The following is an 18,392-nucleotide window of genomic DNA, read 5'->3' as shown; positions in this document are numbered from 1 at the left end:
AATTAAATGGAAAATTATGGGAAATTGTTCCAGTGCACATTTTCTTTATACAGTAATTATGGAAATCCCTTTCTTGCGAATTGTGATCCCATTAATATCTGTCACAGTTCAGTTCATTTACATGATACATTAGTTGCATCCACTCAGTGCAGGGAGTTTTTAATACCTCACACCTGCCTCATGAGCGAATCCAAACACGCAAACTCCCAGCAGCTGTCACGATCAGAAAACCACAATTTAATTGCCAGAAGGGCCATGTGCCTGAACTGTGACCTAAAACAAATAAATATCTATTATAAAAAGTGCACCAGGATTTTAGCTAAATAAAACCCAGAACTGTTTGTGGGTTTTTTTTGTTAAAAGGCAAAAATAAGCCAGATCTTTTACAGGAAAAAGGTGTGTTTCACCCTAAAAACTATGATGTGACATCGCAGTTAGACCATACAAAATTCCTGATTCATGGTGATGCGGGGGGCACAGTGTAGCATAAACTTCGTCAGGAAACAAGGAGATGTTAGAAATGAAACAAATGCTTATTCTGAAGTCTTCAATCATGTCCAGATACAATGTCCCATTATAAGAATATAAGAGCAAATTAGGACTAAATGTGAATTGCGAAGTTCAAAAAGCACATACCATACTTAAGACCAGGTGTCCACAAACATTTGCTAATATAGTGTATATATTTCTGCATATATTTCAATCCAGGGTCTAAGTATTGAGGATACTATTAGCTTGGGTTACACAATCTGGCCATGAGGGTTTGAATGCTTCTAGAGTTTTTAATTCAGGAATGAGTTTAGTCATCCCCAATGCTGGAGATTTGCTGCATGTAGTGTGACAGTTCAACAAGTTTCTGGTTAACATCTCCTGCTGTTACTATTGAAAAAACTCCATGCTTGCATCAAATTGTTCCTTGAGCTGTTCCCAGAGTCCAGCACCAACATGACGATGTCAGCGTGATACCACACAAAAAACATAGCGAACAGGAGTGCATTTTCCATTGTGCCCCTTAACATGGCTGACAGCTACTCATGTAAAGCTCAATGAAAAACAAACAAAATTACAGCTTTTCAGCTTGCTTGTCATTTTTGCTGCCTGAATTCGGGCTTGGTACTGCTGACTGCCACTAAAACTGCTAAATATCTGCAACTATTCTTTCAACTCCTGCCATTCATAGCAGTTTCACATTAAACACTTTTTTTTTCTTCTTCGTTGGCCCCATTGTTCCAATCATTAGAAGAATCTATTGTAAGATCAATTTAAATGCCTGCTATTTTGTTATTTAATTCATGATCCTCAAAACTTTCATGAGCTCTTTGTCAAACTACTAGTTAATTATATGACGAGATTTTGATTTAGATTGTTACACCAGAGAAATCTCATAAACCCATATTTCATGCACAATAGAACATAGAAATCATATTGAATATTTAAACTTAAACAATTAAGTAAAAAATAGGGTGTTATAAAAAATTTTAACAGTTGGAGATACATTTTGCAATTAATTAGGTTAAGTGACAACAGGTCAGTAAAATGATTGGGTATAAATAGTGTTTCTTTTTGGATAATTATGGACACCACATCCTCCGGACTAAAGAGGAGAGGGACCATCTGGCATGTTATCTGCTTACACCATGTCCCAACTCTTGGAATTGGGATAGAAAAAATACTATATATAAGATTTATGCATAAAAGATAATTACATAATAATTACTGACTGGAATTTTTTTAATAGTAATATAATGAAGTAATATGTGATAATATTCTGCTTAACATAACATATGTTATGCTGCCATAAACCATATATACTGAATACATTATTTCCAAACATAGAGGTAAATAGAATTGATTACTGTGAGGGTTTTTATTTTTAGGTTGACTGGATGTTTGATGACTGAAGCATTGTCACAGAATCTGGATTTTGGCCAATGGAGAACATTTTTCCATTTTTTTTTTTTTAATCCACCGATGTGTTGCACTGAACTTGTGTTTATTTATATTGTCCTGCTGAAAAGTGTTTCAGATTCCCTTAAATATGAATATGACCATGCATAATTCTTTATCTATTCTCACTTCTATTTTGGACAAGAACTCCAGGCTCTGAGGATGAAAAGAGCCCGCTGATGCCAGAACCACATTTCACCATAGACTTGGTAGTTGATGTTAGGGTTGTGTAACAAATTTCTTTTGAAACAAATATCATACTTTTGATCTGATCACAAAAAAAAAAGCATCACACCCACTTTTATGCTTTCAATTTGCACATTTTTCTTTGTAGCCAGACCCATGCAGTCTTTAATTACGCAGAGCTCTTGAAATGGCTGTCTGGGGAACCATCAGTCCACTCTCAGATTCTGTATTACTTCAAAGTGTTTGTTGGCCTCATTGTGGTTTTGTTTACAGCCAGTCTTGTATTTGCAGTTTCGAGTTTGGATTGACAGCCTTGTCTAAGTAATACTTGATGCTGTGATCTTATTCCATTAGTGAGGCCAGGCTCCGATGTCAGGTGAAAGGAGGCTTAGAATTTATGCTATAGCTGTTCACTGGGGTTAAGGTCAGGGCAACCATAGCTCTTTTTTTGCCATCATTGGCATACCATGTCTTTACAGAGCTTAGTTTGTGCACAGGAGCATTGTCTTGCTGAAACAGGTTTGGACTACTTAGGTCCAGAAGAAGGAAATTGAGATGTTGCAGCATATAAAGACATTCTGTACAACTGTGTGCTTCATGATTAGTGGGAATAGTTTTGGAAATCTCAGGTGGTCACAATTTTTTAACCATATGCTGTGATATCTTCCTATATAGAATATTTCAAGATGCTTCATTATCAGTCATTAAAGTCAAACTAACAAAGCTGTTTTTATATTTCACAGGTAAAGGTCAATTATATGCCAATACTGCATTATAGTGGTGACCCCGAATAGGCAAAGATTTCGACAATCAATCTCACAGTCTTACGCCATTTTGCTTTTATGGAGGTGCTCAATGTCTACTGATGTCTAATGTCTAATGTTTAATGTTTAAAAATGTTTTTAAATTTTTTTCTTGTATTTCTTTGTGTGATGTTCTGTTCATCATTACTTTAAAATGATAAGATGTTGATCCTCATAGCTTTTCATTTCACTTAAAAAAATAACAAGGCATCATCAGTTTCATCTATCACTTGACAGGCAGTTTTAGTCACTTTATTAGAAAGTTGTTTCTGTGTAGTTCGACTATCAATCAACTGTAGGCAAGACAGTTATGGTATTTAGCAGATGCTCTTATCCAGAGTGAATAACAATGATTTTATTTATACAACATAGCAGCTGAGGGTTAGAGGCCTTGCTTAAAGGCCTAACAATGGTAGCATGGTGGTTCTGGAATATGAACTCTCAATATGAATATGACCTTCTGATCAGAAGTCCAACATCTTGAACACTGACCTACTATCTCCTGTCCTTGTAAAGATTTTTCATCTGATGTTTCTGTAACCTGGATTAACCCAATTTAACCTTGCTAACAACATTTTGCAGTGATTGATTTGCTTTGAAAAACTTATTGACCAATAATGCATTTGTAAAAGAATCACTGCAAAAAAAAATGGATGGAAAAGTTTGCGTTTTGAACTGAACCCTAGGTAAGTTAATACTTGTTGCAAGACACTGTATTTAACTCCTTTTTTTTCCAGTACCAGGAATGGGTATGACCTAAACTTTTAACAGTTCCTCAACCAGAGTACTTATTGGTCTCAACTAGAAATTCTTCTCAATCCCGATTGTACAGATTAATTTTAATGTGTGATGTTTTCTGCTTTCGATTGTTGGTTCTATTTTTGATATAAACAACATAAACAAACTGTAGCCTCATTTAAACCATTGTGACCACTTGCTTGCATGCATACAATTCATGCAGTAGCATTTATTATTAATACACTATATTTAGAAAAGGAATTTAGAGCCATTACCTGCACATGAAATCAAGTCCCAGATTAGGAACTGACCTTCTACTTGAGGTCTGCACAAGTCGTTGCTCTTATCAGTTTAACACAGATGTCCACTCATACTCATCTTTTTTCTTCCTGAAATTCATTCTGACCTGTCACACCCATTTCGAAACTTGATATCTGGTTTACATGCAGATTTGCTGGAAAAAAAATGTCCTGAAACTGGGTCGCATAGTTTGAGAGAAATCTATAAGTAATGGCGCATATAGAGCCCGTGTCAGAAGAGGCATACTGCAGGGGCAGGAAATATCAGTCACTTCATCTGGTATAGCGACGATTCAGGTCTTTCATTTTCTATTCTGTTTCAGCACATGCAGTGTATCTGTATCTGTGTCATAAAGTTGTGTCTCTATCTTTATCATGAATCTGCCACCAGAGCTTCTTCAGAGGTCAGCAAGGCAGTCTGATGATAGAAATTCTTCCTATTGTCAAAATGAAAGGCATTCATGAGACGACTTGGAGAATGCAATCATTACTAGGTGTGTCGTATTTAATATTTCATGACAGTTTGTACGTCCAAAGAAAGTGGTGAAAAATGTATGAAGCTCTTAAAGAAATCAGAGTACAGACTGGCAAGTGGATAGGGATTTTCATTCCTATTCCCAGTAACAGGACTGAGATTTTTTTCTATAGTGCAGGGGTGGCAGCCCAAAGTCCAAAAAACATCTGAATAAAAATAAAAGATCCATATTACTAAGAACTAGTGACTGTTGGGATGGGTTCTAAAGCTTTTAAACCTTTGACATTTTTTTTCCTAAAAAAAAAACAAAAAACAAAAATAATTCTGAACATCTGAAAAACTATAAAGCAGCAAGAAGCAGTCTATAATGTTCAAATAGTAATTAAGTGTAATTAAATTTATGTAACTGTAATTAAATAGTGCATGAAATAGATTGTCTATGTAATTTACTGTTAGCACTATTTAATATTAGTTGCTACAAGTGATAAGCAAATCTGATCATTTTAGTGACTTTGTTCTTTGAATCTCATTAAAATGAAATAATCCTTTTTTGAGTCATTTAGTTCATTATGTACCTGCAATCAAAATCAATAAACAGATCCCGACTCGGATTTGAAAAGTCGAGACTACTCAAATTTCTACTCAAGATAAACTACTCAATTCTGTCTCCTGTACATAACCTATGAAGATTTTGCGATGCTGTGCTCATGCGTGACCCAGTAGAAAATAAACGAATCACTTTTTGAAACGACTCGTTCTTCTAAGTCGCATTAAGGAAGCGTTCAAAATGAATGAATCATTCGTGAATGACCCATCACTAGTTGTTACATATATTTGTGTTAAGGAAGGAACAATTTGTCACATGTACTTTAAAGTGAACAATTTTTATCGCATATCCCAGAGATGGTAGGAAAATGTCACAGAGGTCACAGAGGGTTAAGGGCCTTGCTCAAGAGTCTAAGGGAAGTTTGGCCATACTGGGGCTTGAACCTCCAATCTTCCGAACAGTAACCTAGAGCCATAACCACTGAGCTATCACCTGCCCTAGACAAATAGATTGTCTAAGTTATTTACTGTTAGCACCATTGTATAGTTGCTTCATACATTGGTGGACAGTATGAAGGTATTTTTATTAAATGTAAAGGTGATTTTTACTTGTCACATGTACATGTACAGCACAGTGAAATTCTTTCTTTGCAAATCCTAGAGATGAGGGCTTGGGCCCAAGAGTGGCAGCTTGGCAATACTAGGTCTTAAACCCCTGACCTTCTGATCAGTAACTTAGAGCCTTAAACAATGAGCTGCCAGTGTTAGGCTTGAACAAGGTCCTGAACCTGCTGACCCCATGGTTCTGGTAAGAGTGTGTGTGTAGGGTGTGTTCTCTCACTGTGTGTATGTAAAACTATTTCCTTATAAAGGTCTTCTAATGTACAGGGTAATGGAACACTGACCTGCATCCATTATTCACACATAAAGCTTATGGATCACTACATATCCATTTCATACTTAATCCAATTAAAAAAGGAATTCTTTGTCCTTCGTAAAAATGTAAAAAAAAAACGCCTTTTTACTGGAGTCATATCTGAGAAGGGGATTTATACTTGTACTCAAGTACAGGAAAGATGTTCATCAAAAAACACAGTAAAACCTAAGTCTAACATATAAATAGGTTTCTTTAGTTTTCTCCAAATTGCTGGTGGGTTGATTTGTGAATTAATTTACCCCTAGGTTTAAATGTGTGTGTGTGAAGCCTTGCAATGGATTGGAACATGTTTCATGCTCCAGATTCATTTTTAGCCCAAGCAGGATGAAGTGGGATCGATGCTGAGGATGAGTGCTAATAAATAAACCCTGAGATGTTTACTGAGGCAGAATAATCTCAGAAATACATGGACTCTGTGTCTCTGGAGTTTAGATATGGCATAATACTGTATAAAACTCCTGTAACTTGAACCAGTCAAAGAGACTCCAAACACTTCCAGCTTTGTTCCTATAATAAATGCTAATATTGGAGGAAACAACGATTTAACTATGCAAAGAGAGCCGGAAGCAGGGCCAGGATATTTTATACACATTTTTCTCTGAAAACATGGACACAGATGGTCTTTCTTGGTTGATATTAGATGTCTTTAATCCCGTAGACATTCCGAGAAAAAATTGAGTTGTCTTCAAAAGATCCTTTGCTTTTAAAAGCAGCCTGGAACATCCAGGTGTCCCCGCTTTGCTGCCAGCTGTCACATGAATAAATGAACAAAATAAATAAAGGAAAAAGTAATCAAATATAAAAAGGAAGCAAGGAAATGATCCGAGGTTTTAGAGATTTGAGTGGGCAGATTGATGATTTTGAAGACGTAGAAAACGGTTCGAGTGCTGGAAAGTTTTGAGGACGTTGTAGAAATGAAACAGACAAGACAGAAATAGTGTAGAAGATGTGTTTATACAGCAACATACAGCAAAATGCGTATACTGTTTAATAAAAGCAATGCATTTTAAACTTCCCTTTGGGATGAATAATGTAAACGATCTAGTAATCTATCAATTAAGGAACAAAGTATACCACTTTGAACAATGAACAATGAACAATGAACAATGCCTTAACCAATAAGCTTTCACCTCCACATTTCTTGTTTGCAAGTTAGCATTTTTTTGTATGACAGTTGTCTTGCTTAAAGGCAAGTGTGTGTGTGTGTGTGTGTGTGTGTGTGTGTGTGTGTGTGTGTGTGTGTGTGTGTGTGTTTGTGTGTGTATAAATGCAATTGTCCATTTCCATTTAATTCTGGTGTCATGCAGGTAATTCATATAATATAAACAGGGCTCATAATCAACTGAAGCAACCATGCAAAGATTCACCCAAACTCTTTAATTGACAATCTCAGAACCTGACATTGCACGTATTCTTCAACCATCGTTCCATCTGTTCCTCCATGCTGGGAGGTGGATTGGCGATTCTAAATTGCCTGTAGGTGTGTGTGTGTGTGTGTGTGTGTGTGTGTGTGTGTGTGTGTGTGTGTGCATGGTAACTGTAATGGTCTGGTGTGTTTCTGCCTCGCGGCCAGTGTTCTTGCTCTGGATATATCGCATCTTCAATCAGGACAAAGCAGCTTTGTAAGAAAAATGAATCTTTCAGAACACATGGCAAACGTTTTACTGAGCTGTATCTAAGAATAAGAATGACTTATAGTCTATCACAGGATCACAATACCTGCACTTTTGGGTGGTAGCGTGGAATAGAAGTCTAATAATAACTCTACAGGGTAAAACACTGTAATGATAAAACACAGAAAGTAGCAACTGCTATGATTGATTTATTATTCGTAACCTTTTTTCATTGTCCATCAAAATATTATCAATCTAAAGGTTTTTCTATCATTTTAAGGAGGAATCTGTATTGAGGAATTCTATCAGAGTCAGCTGTTTATAATGAGGAGTCTTAATAATGTGAAGTGTATTGGAATTATTTTGATAATAACAATAAGATCAAATTACAATAGACTACTTTGTATTCATATCTGATGCCCTGTAAGAGACATATTGCTGCTTGGATACTGTTTTTTTTTTTTCTCAGTACTGGATTGAAAAGAAAATCAACGGTCTGAACAATCAAACTATTGGCCATGACTATTATTGGCCATGTTTGGAATTTAGAGTGAGTGGGTGGAAGTGTAGGTTATAATAATAAGCCAACAAACAAACCGAAACATAAAACATCAAGTCACCCATTTACATACTGTTGCAGAAGCAGTCATGAATGGGGAGAATCGCACAACCCACAAAGCATTTATAATCAAATCGAATCAATCAGTCAATGCATATCATTGGAGAGAGGGTGGAAACCAGAGGAAAACATGGTAAACATCTGCCCAAGACGGTGGATGTTGTTGGGGATATGACAGAAAAGAAAGAAAGAAAGAAAGAAAGAAAGAAAGAAAGAAAGAAAGAAAGAAAGAAAGAAAGAAAGAAAGAAAGAAAGAAAGAAAGAAAGAAAGGACAAAAAATGTTAATGGGTGAAAGAAAGAAGGAAAGAAAGAAAGAAAATTAGAATGGGTGAAAGAAAGAAAGAAAGAAAGAAAGAAAGAAAGAAAGAAAGAAAGAAAGAAAGAAAGAAAGAAAGAAAGAACTGAGGGAAAGAGTGTGTGTGTGTGTGTGCGTGTGTGTGTGTGTGTGTGTGTGTGTGCGTGCGCGTGCGTGTGTGTGTGTGTGTGTGTGTAGATAAGCTTCACACTCCACCAAGCAGAATCTCTGAAACTTCATTTCTCTGCCTGAATAAAGATAAAAAAAATAAAAATAAAAAAAAAACTATTTTCTTTAGAGGTCAAATCAATTCATCTGTTTCTCTTTTTGGCTTTACCATATCTCTTCCTCGTTCTTTATCTCTCTCTCTCTCTCTCTCTCTCTCTCTCTCTCTCTCTCTCTCTCTCTCTCTCTCTCTCTCTCGCTCTCCTTTTAGATTTAAATTGTTCCTTTCTATCTCATTTTGTGACTCACTCTTGCCCGCTCTCTTTCTTTTTTTTACTCACGTTCCCATTATTTTTCTCTTTCTTTCTCCCTCTTTTGTTGCATTTCTTCACACGGCGTCATGCGGTGAAATGAGCCTCGAACGCCGGTGTAGAGGAGTGTAGTTTAGCTGTAGGAGAAGTGTTGGTATGTAAAAATGTCCTGTCAGATTCTAGAATGAACAACGCGGAAGAGTTGTGCTGACTGAAATATTAGAGCGATATGAAAATTTAGTTTCCCCACGAAACAAAATGATCCAAATCGCCTGTAAATCGCCCTCACTGAAACACGTGTCATTTAGACTTTCCGTGTATATGGTGATAAAAGATAATAAAGAAGAACTGGATTAAATATTTAATTTAATTTAATCACAATGGCTTTTAACTGTGTTTTTTTGCTACAGCCAATAGCGTGAATCGCCTAAGCTGTGGTGAGAAAACAGGAGAAAGCCGAGGATAACGTTCCATCAGTTTCAGCTGAAATGTCACCTGAGGAAGAAGAGTTTTGATTATTAATAATATAGCAGTCTCTATGCTCTGGCACTGGCTAGCCTGTATCACCCCCCACCTTCAGTAGTGAAAAAAATCCAATCCATTTTAGTGAATTTATCATTGGGCCCCACGAAGCGTTTCATATTTGCCCAAAAATGAAAAAGGGCAAGGCCTAATTCACTTACAGAGCAGAGCGGCAGCCTTCCGGGTAAAATGTTTACAAAGGCTTCTTGATAGTTCTGCTAACGAGAATTGGAAACTCTTCCATAATCTTTCAGAATTACAAAGGTCCGGGTTTTGATAAACCTTTGTTTTGGATGAATGCTAAGAAAATGTCGGTATCTAAATTACCCATCTTCCATCGTAATTTCATTAAAGTGTGGTCACTTTTTAAGGCGTCGAGAAGTGCAAACACAAGCGACTTGTACTGGACCCTCCAAGAACCACTGATCTTTGGCTCACGCTTAGATGTGTCGAGTAAATGTTTTTCTCCCTGCTTTGATGGACGTATTTATGAAGTCTCATGTCACTACCTTTGGAAGCCTAATTCACATCGCTGGCCCAGAATTATTTAACGTATGGGAAGGTTGTAGCTCAGCGGTTAAGGCATTGGACTCTGGATCGGACTGTTGTATAATTGAGATAACTAAGTAGCTCTGGATAAGGAGGTCAGGCTTGCCATGGTGGAGGACCTGTGGCATGAAAAGTTCTTCCACAGCCTCAAATTAGTAGTAGAGTTTGGTTTGTTCTCACCCATTTATGAAATTGATGATCATTAGCATCCGCTTGGTGAAACTGGTTAATCATACACCTGAATTTGATCCTACAGTAATCATAAAGAGTTCATTTGAGCAAAAAAAAAACCAGACAGAGAAAGAGCGAAACAGTTGGCTCTTTGTTTTAGTATGAACTCTTGTCCTTGCTTTCAATTTGCCATAATACCCCATAGTTCAGTATACACACACACACACACACACACACACACACACACACACACACACACACACACACACACACACTGTCGACACAGATTTTTTTTACTTTATGGTGATTGGCTGTCTTCCCTTCTTTCCCTTTCTCAGATGTACACTTGCTCCACAGCAAAAGATGCATGTATCCCTGCTTCGGTAGTGGAATGAGATTTTCTACCTCTTCAGACAATATCTAAACCAGGGTTCGAACATAGTTCAGAAAGTCTTTTTTTCAAGGTACATAGATATTTAGGCATCATCGAAGCTTAAAACAAGGAAAAGGGGAAAAAAATTTAAAAAAGTTAAAAAAGGTCAAATGTCTTCAAACAGATGTGTTTCAACTGTTGTTAAAGACTCATTAATTAATATCAAGCGTTCAAACGTAACTGCTACTTATGAATTTACTTATGAATAAAGACTTTCATACACAGGAGATGAAGTAAGTACACATCTATACGTTGTCTATAGATTTTCGCTACATAATTTAAGTCACATGCCCTTCAACTCAAATTCTGAGGCATTTTTAGTCACAACAAATAATTTGAATAAAACAAATCCACTACAGTATATAAAAAATAATTTTGTGGACACCTGACCATAAGACCTGCATGTGCTTTCTAAACATCCCAGTACACATTTAGTCTGCGTTTGTTGCTATAATAAGCTCCACTTTTCTGGAAGATGTTCTACTAGATGTTAGAGTGTGCCTGTGGAGATTTGCACTCATTATCCACAAAGGCATAGGATTGTATTGTATTGATGTAGGTGAGGTGAAGAGGTCTGACGTTTAGTCAGTGTCCTAATTCATCCCAAAGGTGTTAAAGTTTATCGCAGGCTACCCAAGATCTTCCAACACCATGCAAACCATATCTTCATGGATAATTCAGTAATCATTGAAACAACTTCACTCGAACAATTGCTGGGATTTGATCTCATTTGAACTGACCTTCTATTCAGAAGTTCAGCAGCTTGATTACTGAGCGACCAAATCCAAGTAGTTTTAACTCAGAGATTCTGTTAGAATATGTGTATTTGATTAACATCTATCAGAACAAGATATATCACATATACCATTTGATGATATAATAAACTCCACTCTCCCGGGAAGATGTTTCACTAGATTTTGGAGTGTTGGTAAAGTCAGGTACTGATGTAGGTGATATGAGGAGGCCTGGAGTGCAATCAGAGTTCCAATTCATCCCAGTGGTGTTCAATAGATTTAAGGATCAATGCTCTATAGCAGGCCACTTAAGATCTTCCTCTCCAAAACATGTTATCTTCATGGAGCTGGCTTTGTGCACAGGTTCACAAGTGACAAGTGAACGCAAAATTTCATTATGTTGAATTTCTGTACAATTGTGTGCTTCCAGCTTTGTGGTAACAGTTTGAAGAAGAACCACATGTGGCAGGAAAGTTCAGGGGTCCCAATACTTTTCTCCATATAGTGTATGATGGACCATCCAGGGCATTTTCTTTACTATGTACTGCAGGTAGTTACCACTTTAGCAATAAACAGGAAGTAAGAAAGAGCTCTTATAAAGTTTGTGAAGTTTGAAGTGAACTCGCCTACAATCACACCTCATCAGCTTCCCCCATTGAACGTCTTACATCGAAGATCGGAAATCAAATTCGGTGGACATCAACTCCATCCAGTGGCAGCGGCTGCAGTTGCATTTAAACCTCTTCATAAACCGTCTCTCAGATACGGAGCATTGAGTCATAATACCATGCTTTTAAAAATACTTTATTTTTTTTTCAGAATATACATTTTTTTCTAAAAGATTTTTTTCCTGCATTTCACAAATAATATATACAAAAATCAGTGACAGATGTCAATGTAAAGATGCTGCGTCCATCTTGAGCAGGCCAATAAAAAATATACATCAGCTTCTTGGGACAGATGCGTATGAACCGGGGTAAAAGAGAATCCCACAGTAAAAAAAAAAAAACCCAGCAAATCCCTGATTTCTACATATCAGGCAACCTATTGATAAAAATAAATTGTCATGTTTAATTTGAATTTAGAAAAAATAATGTTTTGCCAGGTGGAATGATGAATTACATTTTGCTGACTGTTTGAATGTTGAAATTTGAGAATTTAGATTTTGATGTTAATGTTAAAGGGGCTTTTCAATGTGAGCCGGGCTTTAGGTCTGTGTTTCATTTCTCATTATTTTAATATAATCAGATTAAAACACTGAGAAAATGTACAGTTCTGAACAATACATTTTCCCACACAATTTTTGGCGGTACCAATCAGTGGTGGACAGTAACGAAGTACCGTATTTTTCAGACTATAAGCAGCTACTTTTTTACTACGTTTTGAACCCCGCAGCTTAAACAACAAAGCGGCTTATTTATGAATTTTTTCTCGTTTTTTCCTGGTTTCACAAACTTTAAGCCAAAAAACTGAGACCCATAACATTAGATCAATGAAATTTCCGAACGGAAACAAAAAAGCGCACCTCACCTGTGTTCTGAGCTGCACTGCATCGAGAGAAAAAACGTTTTTTCAAACGCACGACGATGCCAAAAGATAAACTCTCGAGAGAAATAGTTGTGAAAGGAAGGAGGAAGACAGTAAACAATGACTTTCTTGGTAGGCTACTGTTTAGATACAAGCCGTTGTAACACGTTGAGTCTGGGTGAAGGGAGAGCTCGCTAACTCCAGTTGCAACAGAAATCATATAAGCACAGACAGGTTTCCAAAACTCATGCTTTTTTTTTTTCTTGGCAGCAGCGTTATGGGTTAGTCAAAGAAACTTGGAACTGAGCATCAAAAAATAATAAGGACATATTCCTCGGTCTTGTACACACACAGTAATAGCGGAAAAATGCGGCGCCAGGCTATTCCCGTAATATCGCTCTGCTCTTAAAGGAGCCACAACATATTTCACCCGTTACACCATGTAACAGACACTGTCTTTCGTTAAATCCTGTGTAAAGTTCATTAGTTTTAATGTAGACACCTGCGGCTTATAGACAGGTGCGGCGTATTTATGTTTAAAATAAAAATCTTTGTCAAATTCAGTGGGAGCGGCTTATATATATATAGCGCTTTATAGTCCGGAAATTATGGTAAATTTAGATCGTTACTGTACTGTTTTTTTACTACTAAAGTATTTCCATTTGGGACACTTCAACTTCACTACATTTCAAAGTCAAATATATAAATTTTTACTCAACTGCATTGTTGTTCCTTTTTATTTATGAGAATAAAAACTTATCTACTCAAACACGCAGCAATTCACTAATCAGGGTCGAGAGCATGCTCTGTTTTTAACCTTGTATTGATTGGCGCTTGGTGTATCTACTGATCACCAACATACAGTTCAGCATCAGTTCAACAGCAAGCAGAACATTTAGCGAGGAATAAATGATGAAGAAACTCCACCACAAACTCGCCACAACACACGTGACCTCATTTGCAAGATTTTTCTGAAGTAGTTGAAATAAAGGTTTTGGGCTCATGATAATTATATTAGATATCAATCAGTGTTTGACATTTATTATGATTAATATAATTCAATTGATAGATCAGTGTGCTGAGAGTCACATTACAGTTTTTTCACATAAACTGAGTTGATTAAGACTCTTGTGACCAAAATGATTACAGGAACATTATAGCCATAATAAATCAAAGTACTTTTGATACTTAAGTACATTTAAAGGCTAAAACTTTTATACTTTTACTTTTAAGTTTAATGGGACACTTTTACTGGAGTTTTTCGTCCACCACTGGTAACAATAAAATCTAATAAAATAAAATCCAACATTATTTTTATTTATCAGTACAGGAATAAATGACTTTAAGAGACGTAATGTATGTGGTTAAAGTTTTAAACAAGGGTGTAATTACTATTAGTAATTGGTTTTGTATATTGTTCATGAGTAGAGCTTTTCTACATGGGTCTAGGAAGCCGATCGATCAGTTGATTATAGTCAGGTTTTTACATGACGTTGTGGACATGGCAACCCGTCAGTTTGAAAATATACGTTGTTCTTTTTTTTTTACATTGATTTTATTTTTAAGACATTATAGTTGTTAGCCAGTTCGACTGGCCTTGTCAAACCAAGATAACTCAAGTTTTATAAATAATTTCTGCTTGGAAAAGAAATAAAAAGCTCACCTTGTTCCAAATTCAGAGAATGCATGAAATCATTGATGGAATCTATTTTACAATTAAACAGGTTAAAAAAATTTTTTGTAATTCCTAATGTATCTACCATTTGGCCAAATGTCTGGGGCATCTGACCATCACACACACACACACACACACGCACCATTGAACAGCTTTAGTATCTGTTATATTGATCCCCAGAAGGCTTAGCAGTACATTTTGGGGATGTAGGGTTTCATGCTCATTGAGCTACAAGAGCATTAGTGAAGTCAGACACTGCTGTTAAGGGACACTCGAGTTCTTCCACTCCAAACTTACACCACATCGTCATGAAGAATGCTGTATGGGTACGGGGTCATTAGCATGCTAGAACATATTTGGAGCCTTTCAGTTCTAGTTGTATTCCTGCAACTAGACATTATAGTGTTTCTGCGTTTAGAAAAGGCCCACATCACTGTGCGATGGCCAGTATTCCACAAACATTTGGCTACATAGACATAGTGTACCTTTATTACCCTTATATTCTTTTGCCACCTCAAACCAATGGCCTCTCATGTTGTCATCCATATTTAAAAAATCCTTTCACACCTGAGGTCTTCTTAAAAAAATAAAAATAAAATAAATGCTCCAAAAATGCAAAAACTGTGCAAACGATTGCTAGTGGTTTTGGCTTCGGAGATGTACACTTTGCCCTGCGATGAAAAGTGAATTTGGGAAGCACACAGGTGCTTTATTTATTTATTTTTCCTTTCAGTTCTCAACACAAGCACCAAAACGGAGTATGGAGTTAAAAGTAGCATTGCCACATCTGTCTATAAGAGAAAGCAGGCTCTAAAAGCCCTGAGCACGTTTCATTCGGCGTAAAAAGTTCCTCTTTTCCTCAAGAAGCTCCTGGATCCGTTTGTTGCGTGTTCGTTCACGCAGGAAGATGCGCCCTTTTCTAGGAATGATGTTGTCCTCTGGGAACTCGTTGTCCACACCACTGATTTGAAAGGGAACCTCGATGAGATTGTTTTCTTCCTCTTTGATGGCCGGCCTGGATGCCGTTAATATCGTTGGTGCTGATGTGCTGACCGTCGCAGCGGATGGTATTGTAACGGATGATGTCGTCATGACGGACGATGGTTCAATACGTTCTTCGGGTCTTGGCGTTTCTTTAAAAGTTGGTATTAGTGTTGTGAATATAAGAGCCATGCTGGTATTGATGAATGTTTCTGTCTGGTTCCAGCCTGAAGTATTTACTTCATCATTCTCACTGGTTTGGATCATTGTTCCGACTTTTCTGGGCTGAGAGCCACTGCCAACTTGTAATCCATTAAAGTCAGCACCAGGGATGGTCACTGAAGTGAAATCTAACTGATTTATTCCAGTGGTATCTGTATTATTTTGTATCGCATCATCTTTATTAGACAATGTGACGTTATCGTTTGCACTCTGAGTTGTGAGATCGAATGACGTAGATGTTCTCGGCAAGAAGTTGCTCGGTGTGTTTAAACGAATGCTCTGAGTTGTAGCTTCTACCCTTGTGGCTGTTGTGAGGATCGTATATTCCCAGGTATTATATTCTCTAGATGAAACGCTATTTGTCGTGCTGCTCATCACTGCCACAGTTGGAGGAGCTCTTGTGGTTTTTACAATGAAACCCGGGCTTGTGGTACTCACTCTTGGTGTAGTTAGTGGATGAGCCACTATTGTTGTAGGGATGATGTTTGTTGTGTTTGCCTTGGTGCAGGAATTGCAGCAGATGCGCTGGAATGCAGGTATATTGCAATACTGCTGCAGCGTCGCCATCTTGCACAACATAGAGCGGTCTGTGCGACACTGTGAGCCTATAACACAACAGAGTGGAGGTATCAGACAAGTTCAGGAAAATATGATGAGCTATGATTTGTGCATATTTACGTGCAAAGAATTGTGTCTGTGTATGCTCCAGCCGAAAGATGGAAATACAGTACAAAGGGATACAGGAGAGGAGAGACAGCTTGTTCAGAATTGAAAAAACAGAAGGTTTTGCATTAGGATTCTTGGGTTTGCACTCAATTACTGTTACAGAACTTACAGTTCTCTTTTTTACACATTGTACTGTATAGCATATTATACAGCATGTACACTGGTTGGCACTATTTTGTGTATTTTGTGTATCTGTCCTTCACCGTTCTGTTTTGTATTGTCTGTTTGTACAGTCTTTTTTCTTGCACTGGTTGCACGCAATGCACTTTATGTAAATAAGATAACTTAATTATAGTCCTTAGTTTGGTGTAGTTTAATGTAGCTCTATGATGTTGATGTAGCACCAGGGTCCTGGAGAAATGTTGTTTCATTTCACTGTGTACTGCATCAGCAATTATTCCCATTGGGATGAATAAAGTTTTCATCCATCCATCCATCCATCCATCCATCCATCCATCCATCCATCCATCCATCCATCCATCCATCCAGCCATCCATCCAGCCATCCATCCATCGTTCGTATTGGGACACCTGAATATCCCAGCCATATCTGCTTTTTTCCCAAACTGTTATCGCAAACTTGGAGCACACAACTGTATAGGATGTCTTTGTATCTGGTAGCATTACATTTTCTTGGAACTAGGAGATCCAAACCTGTTCCAGCATAACATTGCCCGTGTGCACAAAGCAAACTCCATTAAGATATGATTTGCATGGGTTGGAGTGGAAGATCTCCCGCTATAGAGCTCTGAATTCAACCCTATTAATGAAACACCTTTAGGATGAATTGGAACGCTGACTGCACAGCTGTCTTCCTCACTTCTTCACCTAAATCAATACCTGACTTTACTACAGTTTTTCTCAGTTGCTTTGAAACGTTTCTCAAATCATCCTAAAAGTTTGCAAAGCAGTAAGTGCATTTCTCAAGACAATGTGTACAATCAGCACAACACATTGGATTTCTTGCAAAAGCCTGTACTTATCTCCCAAAAACAAGTATTTGTGTCAATGAACATCTCATTCCCATCAGAATGAAAAGTCTCTTTGTCATTGTTCACAAACAAAATCATTAAAATGTTTAGTCGTTTAAAAAAAGTTTAAGGTAAATTTTAGATGACAGATGTTGACAACTGGTTTGACCATTTTGCATTCAATGTCTTACACAATGAACTGATGCTGAGATGTTTTTGGGGGTTAAAACTATTCAGGTGAAAACAGTATAATATATTTTGACCAACATGAACATAAACAACTGATAATGTAGGAAACAGCAGACACTTTTACACAATCCATTAAATAAATGCACAAAAGCGTTCGCAATTTGATCAAAGCGACAAGAAATGCGTCTAAATGAACACAATTGTCCACAAGCACACTGCAAAATCTAGGGGCACTTTTTCCCAGAAGAGTGGAGGGAATTACAAGAGCAAATTGAGACTAAATATAAAAAAGCGATGCTCAAAAAGCACATGCCATATTTCTGACATCTGGTAAATAGGAAAAAAAATCAGAAGTGTTTTTGGCTGAGAAGACATTGAATGCATGAGACTGTTCACTTGTTGTGTGTTGTGTGTTCCAGTCGAGCTAGCCTGCTACTCATTTAGACATGTTGCTTCTTTTTGGAAGCGCAGCATCTATTTCAATCTATTTGATCTTGCTTTTGTTAGACTGCCGAACAAACCTGCCATGAAAAGTTGGGCTTTTTTCACGTTTCTCATTATCAAATGCGCATACATGAAAGTTGTTTTGAATATCAGTACACTATTAGGAGGAGTGTGGATTTGCAATCCATCAACCAAACCCGCAGAAGACGAGTTCCAATGATTCCTCATTTAGCAAGAATTCAAAAATGACAATGAGCGTCCTTACATTAAATGCATCGAATGGGTTCTAAATAATCAATTGACATTGACATCTT

The 18,392-nt window shown here is 37.2% G+C and overlaps 1 protein-coding gene and 1 long non-coding RNA gene across 2 annotated transcripts in view; both read right to left on the bottom strand.

Annotated features, from left to right (window-relative positions):
• The window catches only part of LOC310736835, a 237,456-nt gene that overhangs the window by 63,052 nt on the left and 156,012 nt on the right, over nt 1–18,392 (bottom strand). The gene's annotated exons all lie outside the window — the stretch shown is intronic.
• LOC310736766 (A disintegrin and metalloproteinase with thrombospondin motifs 2) overlaps nt 14,402–18,392 on the bottom strand; it is a 132,031-nt gene continuing 128,040 nt past the window's right edge. The window contains exon 24 of the mRNA XM_083560573.1: nt 14,402–16,354. Coding sequence (XP_083416699.1) covers nt 15,357–16,354 — 998 coding nt within the window. The 3' untranslated portion in view covers nt 14,402–15,356. The remainder of the gene's footprint in view (nt 16,355–18,392) is intronic.

The sequence above is a fragment of the Silurus aristotelis genome (assembly GCF_946808225.1).
Source record: "Silurus aristotelis genome assembly, chromosome: 14".
NCBI lineage: Eukaryota > Metazoa > Chordata > Actinopteri > Siluriformes > Siluridae > Silurus > Silurus aristotelis.
Note: the sequence above shows the minus strand (reverse complement) of the source record. Positions and strands in the feature narration are given on the sequence as shown.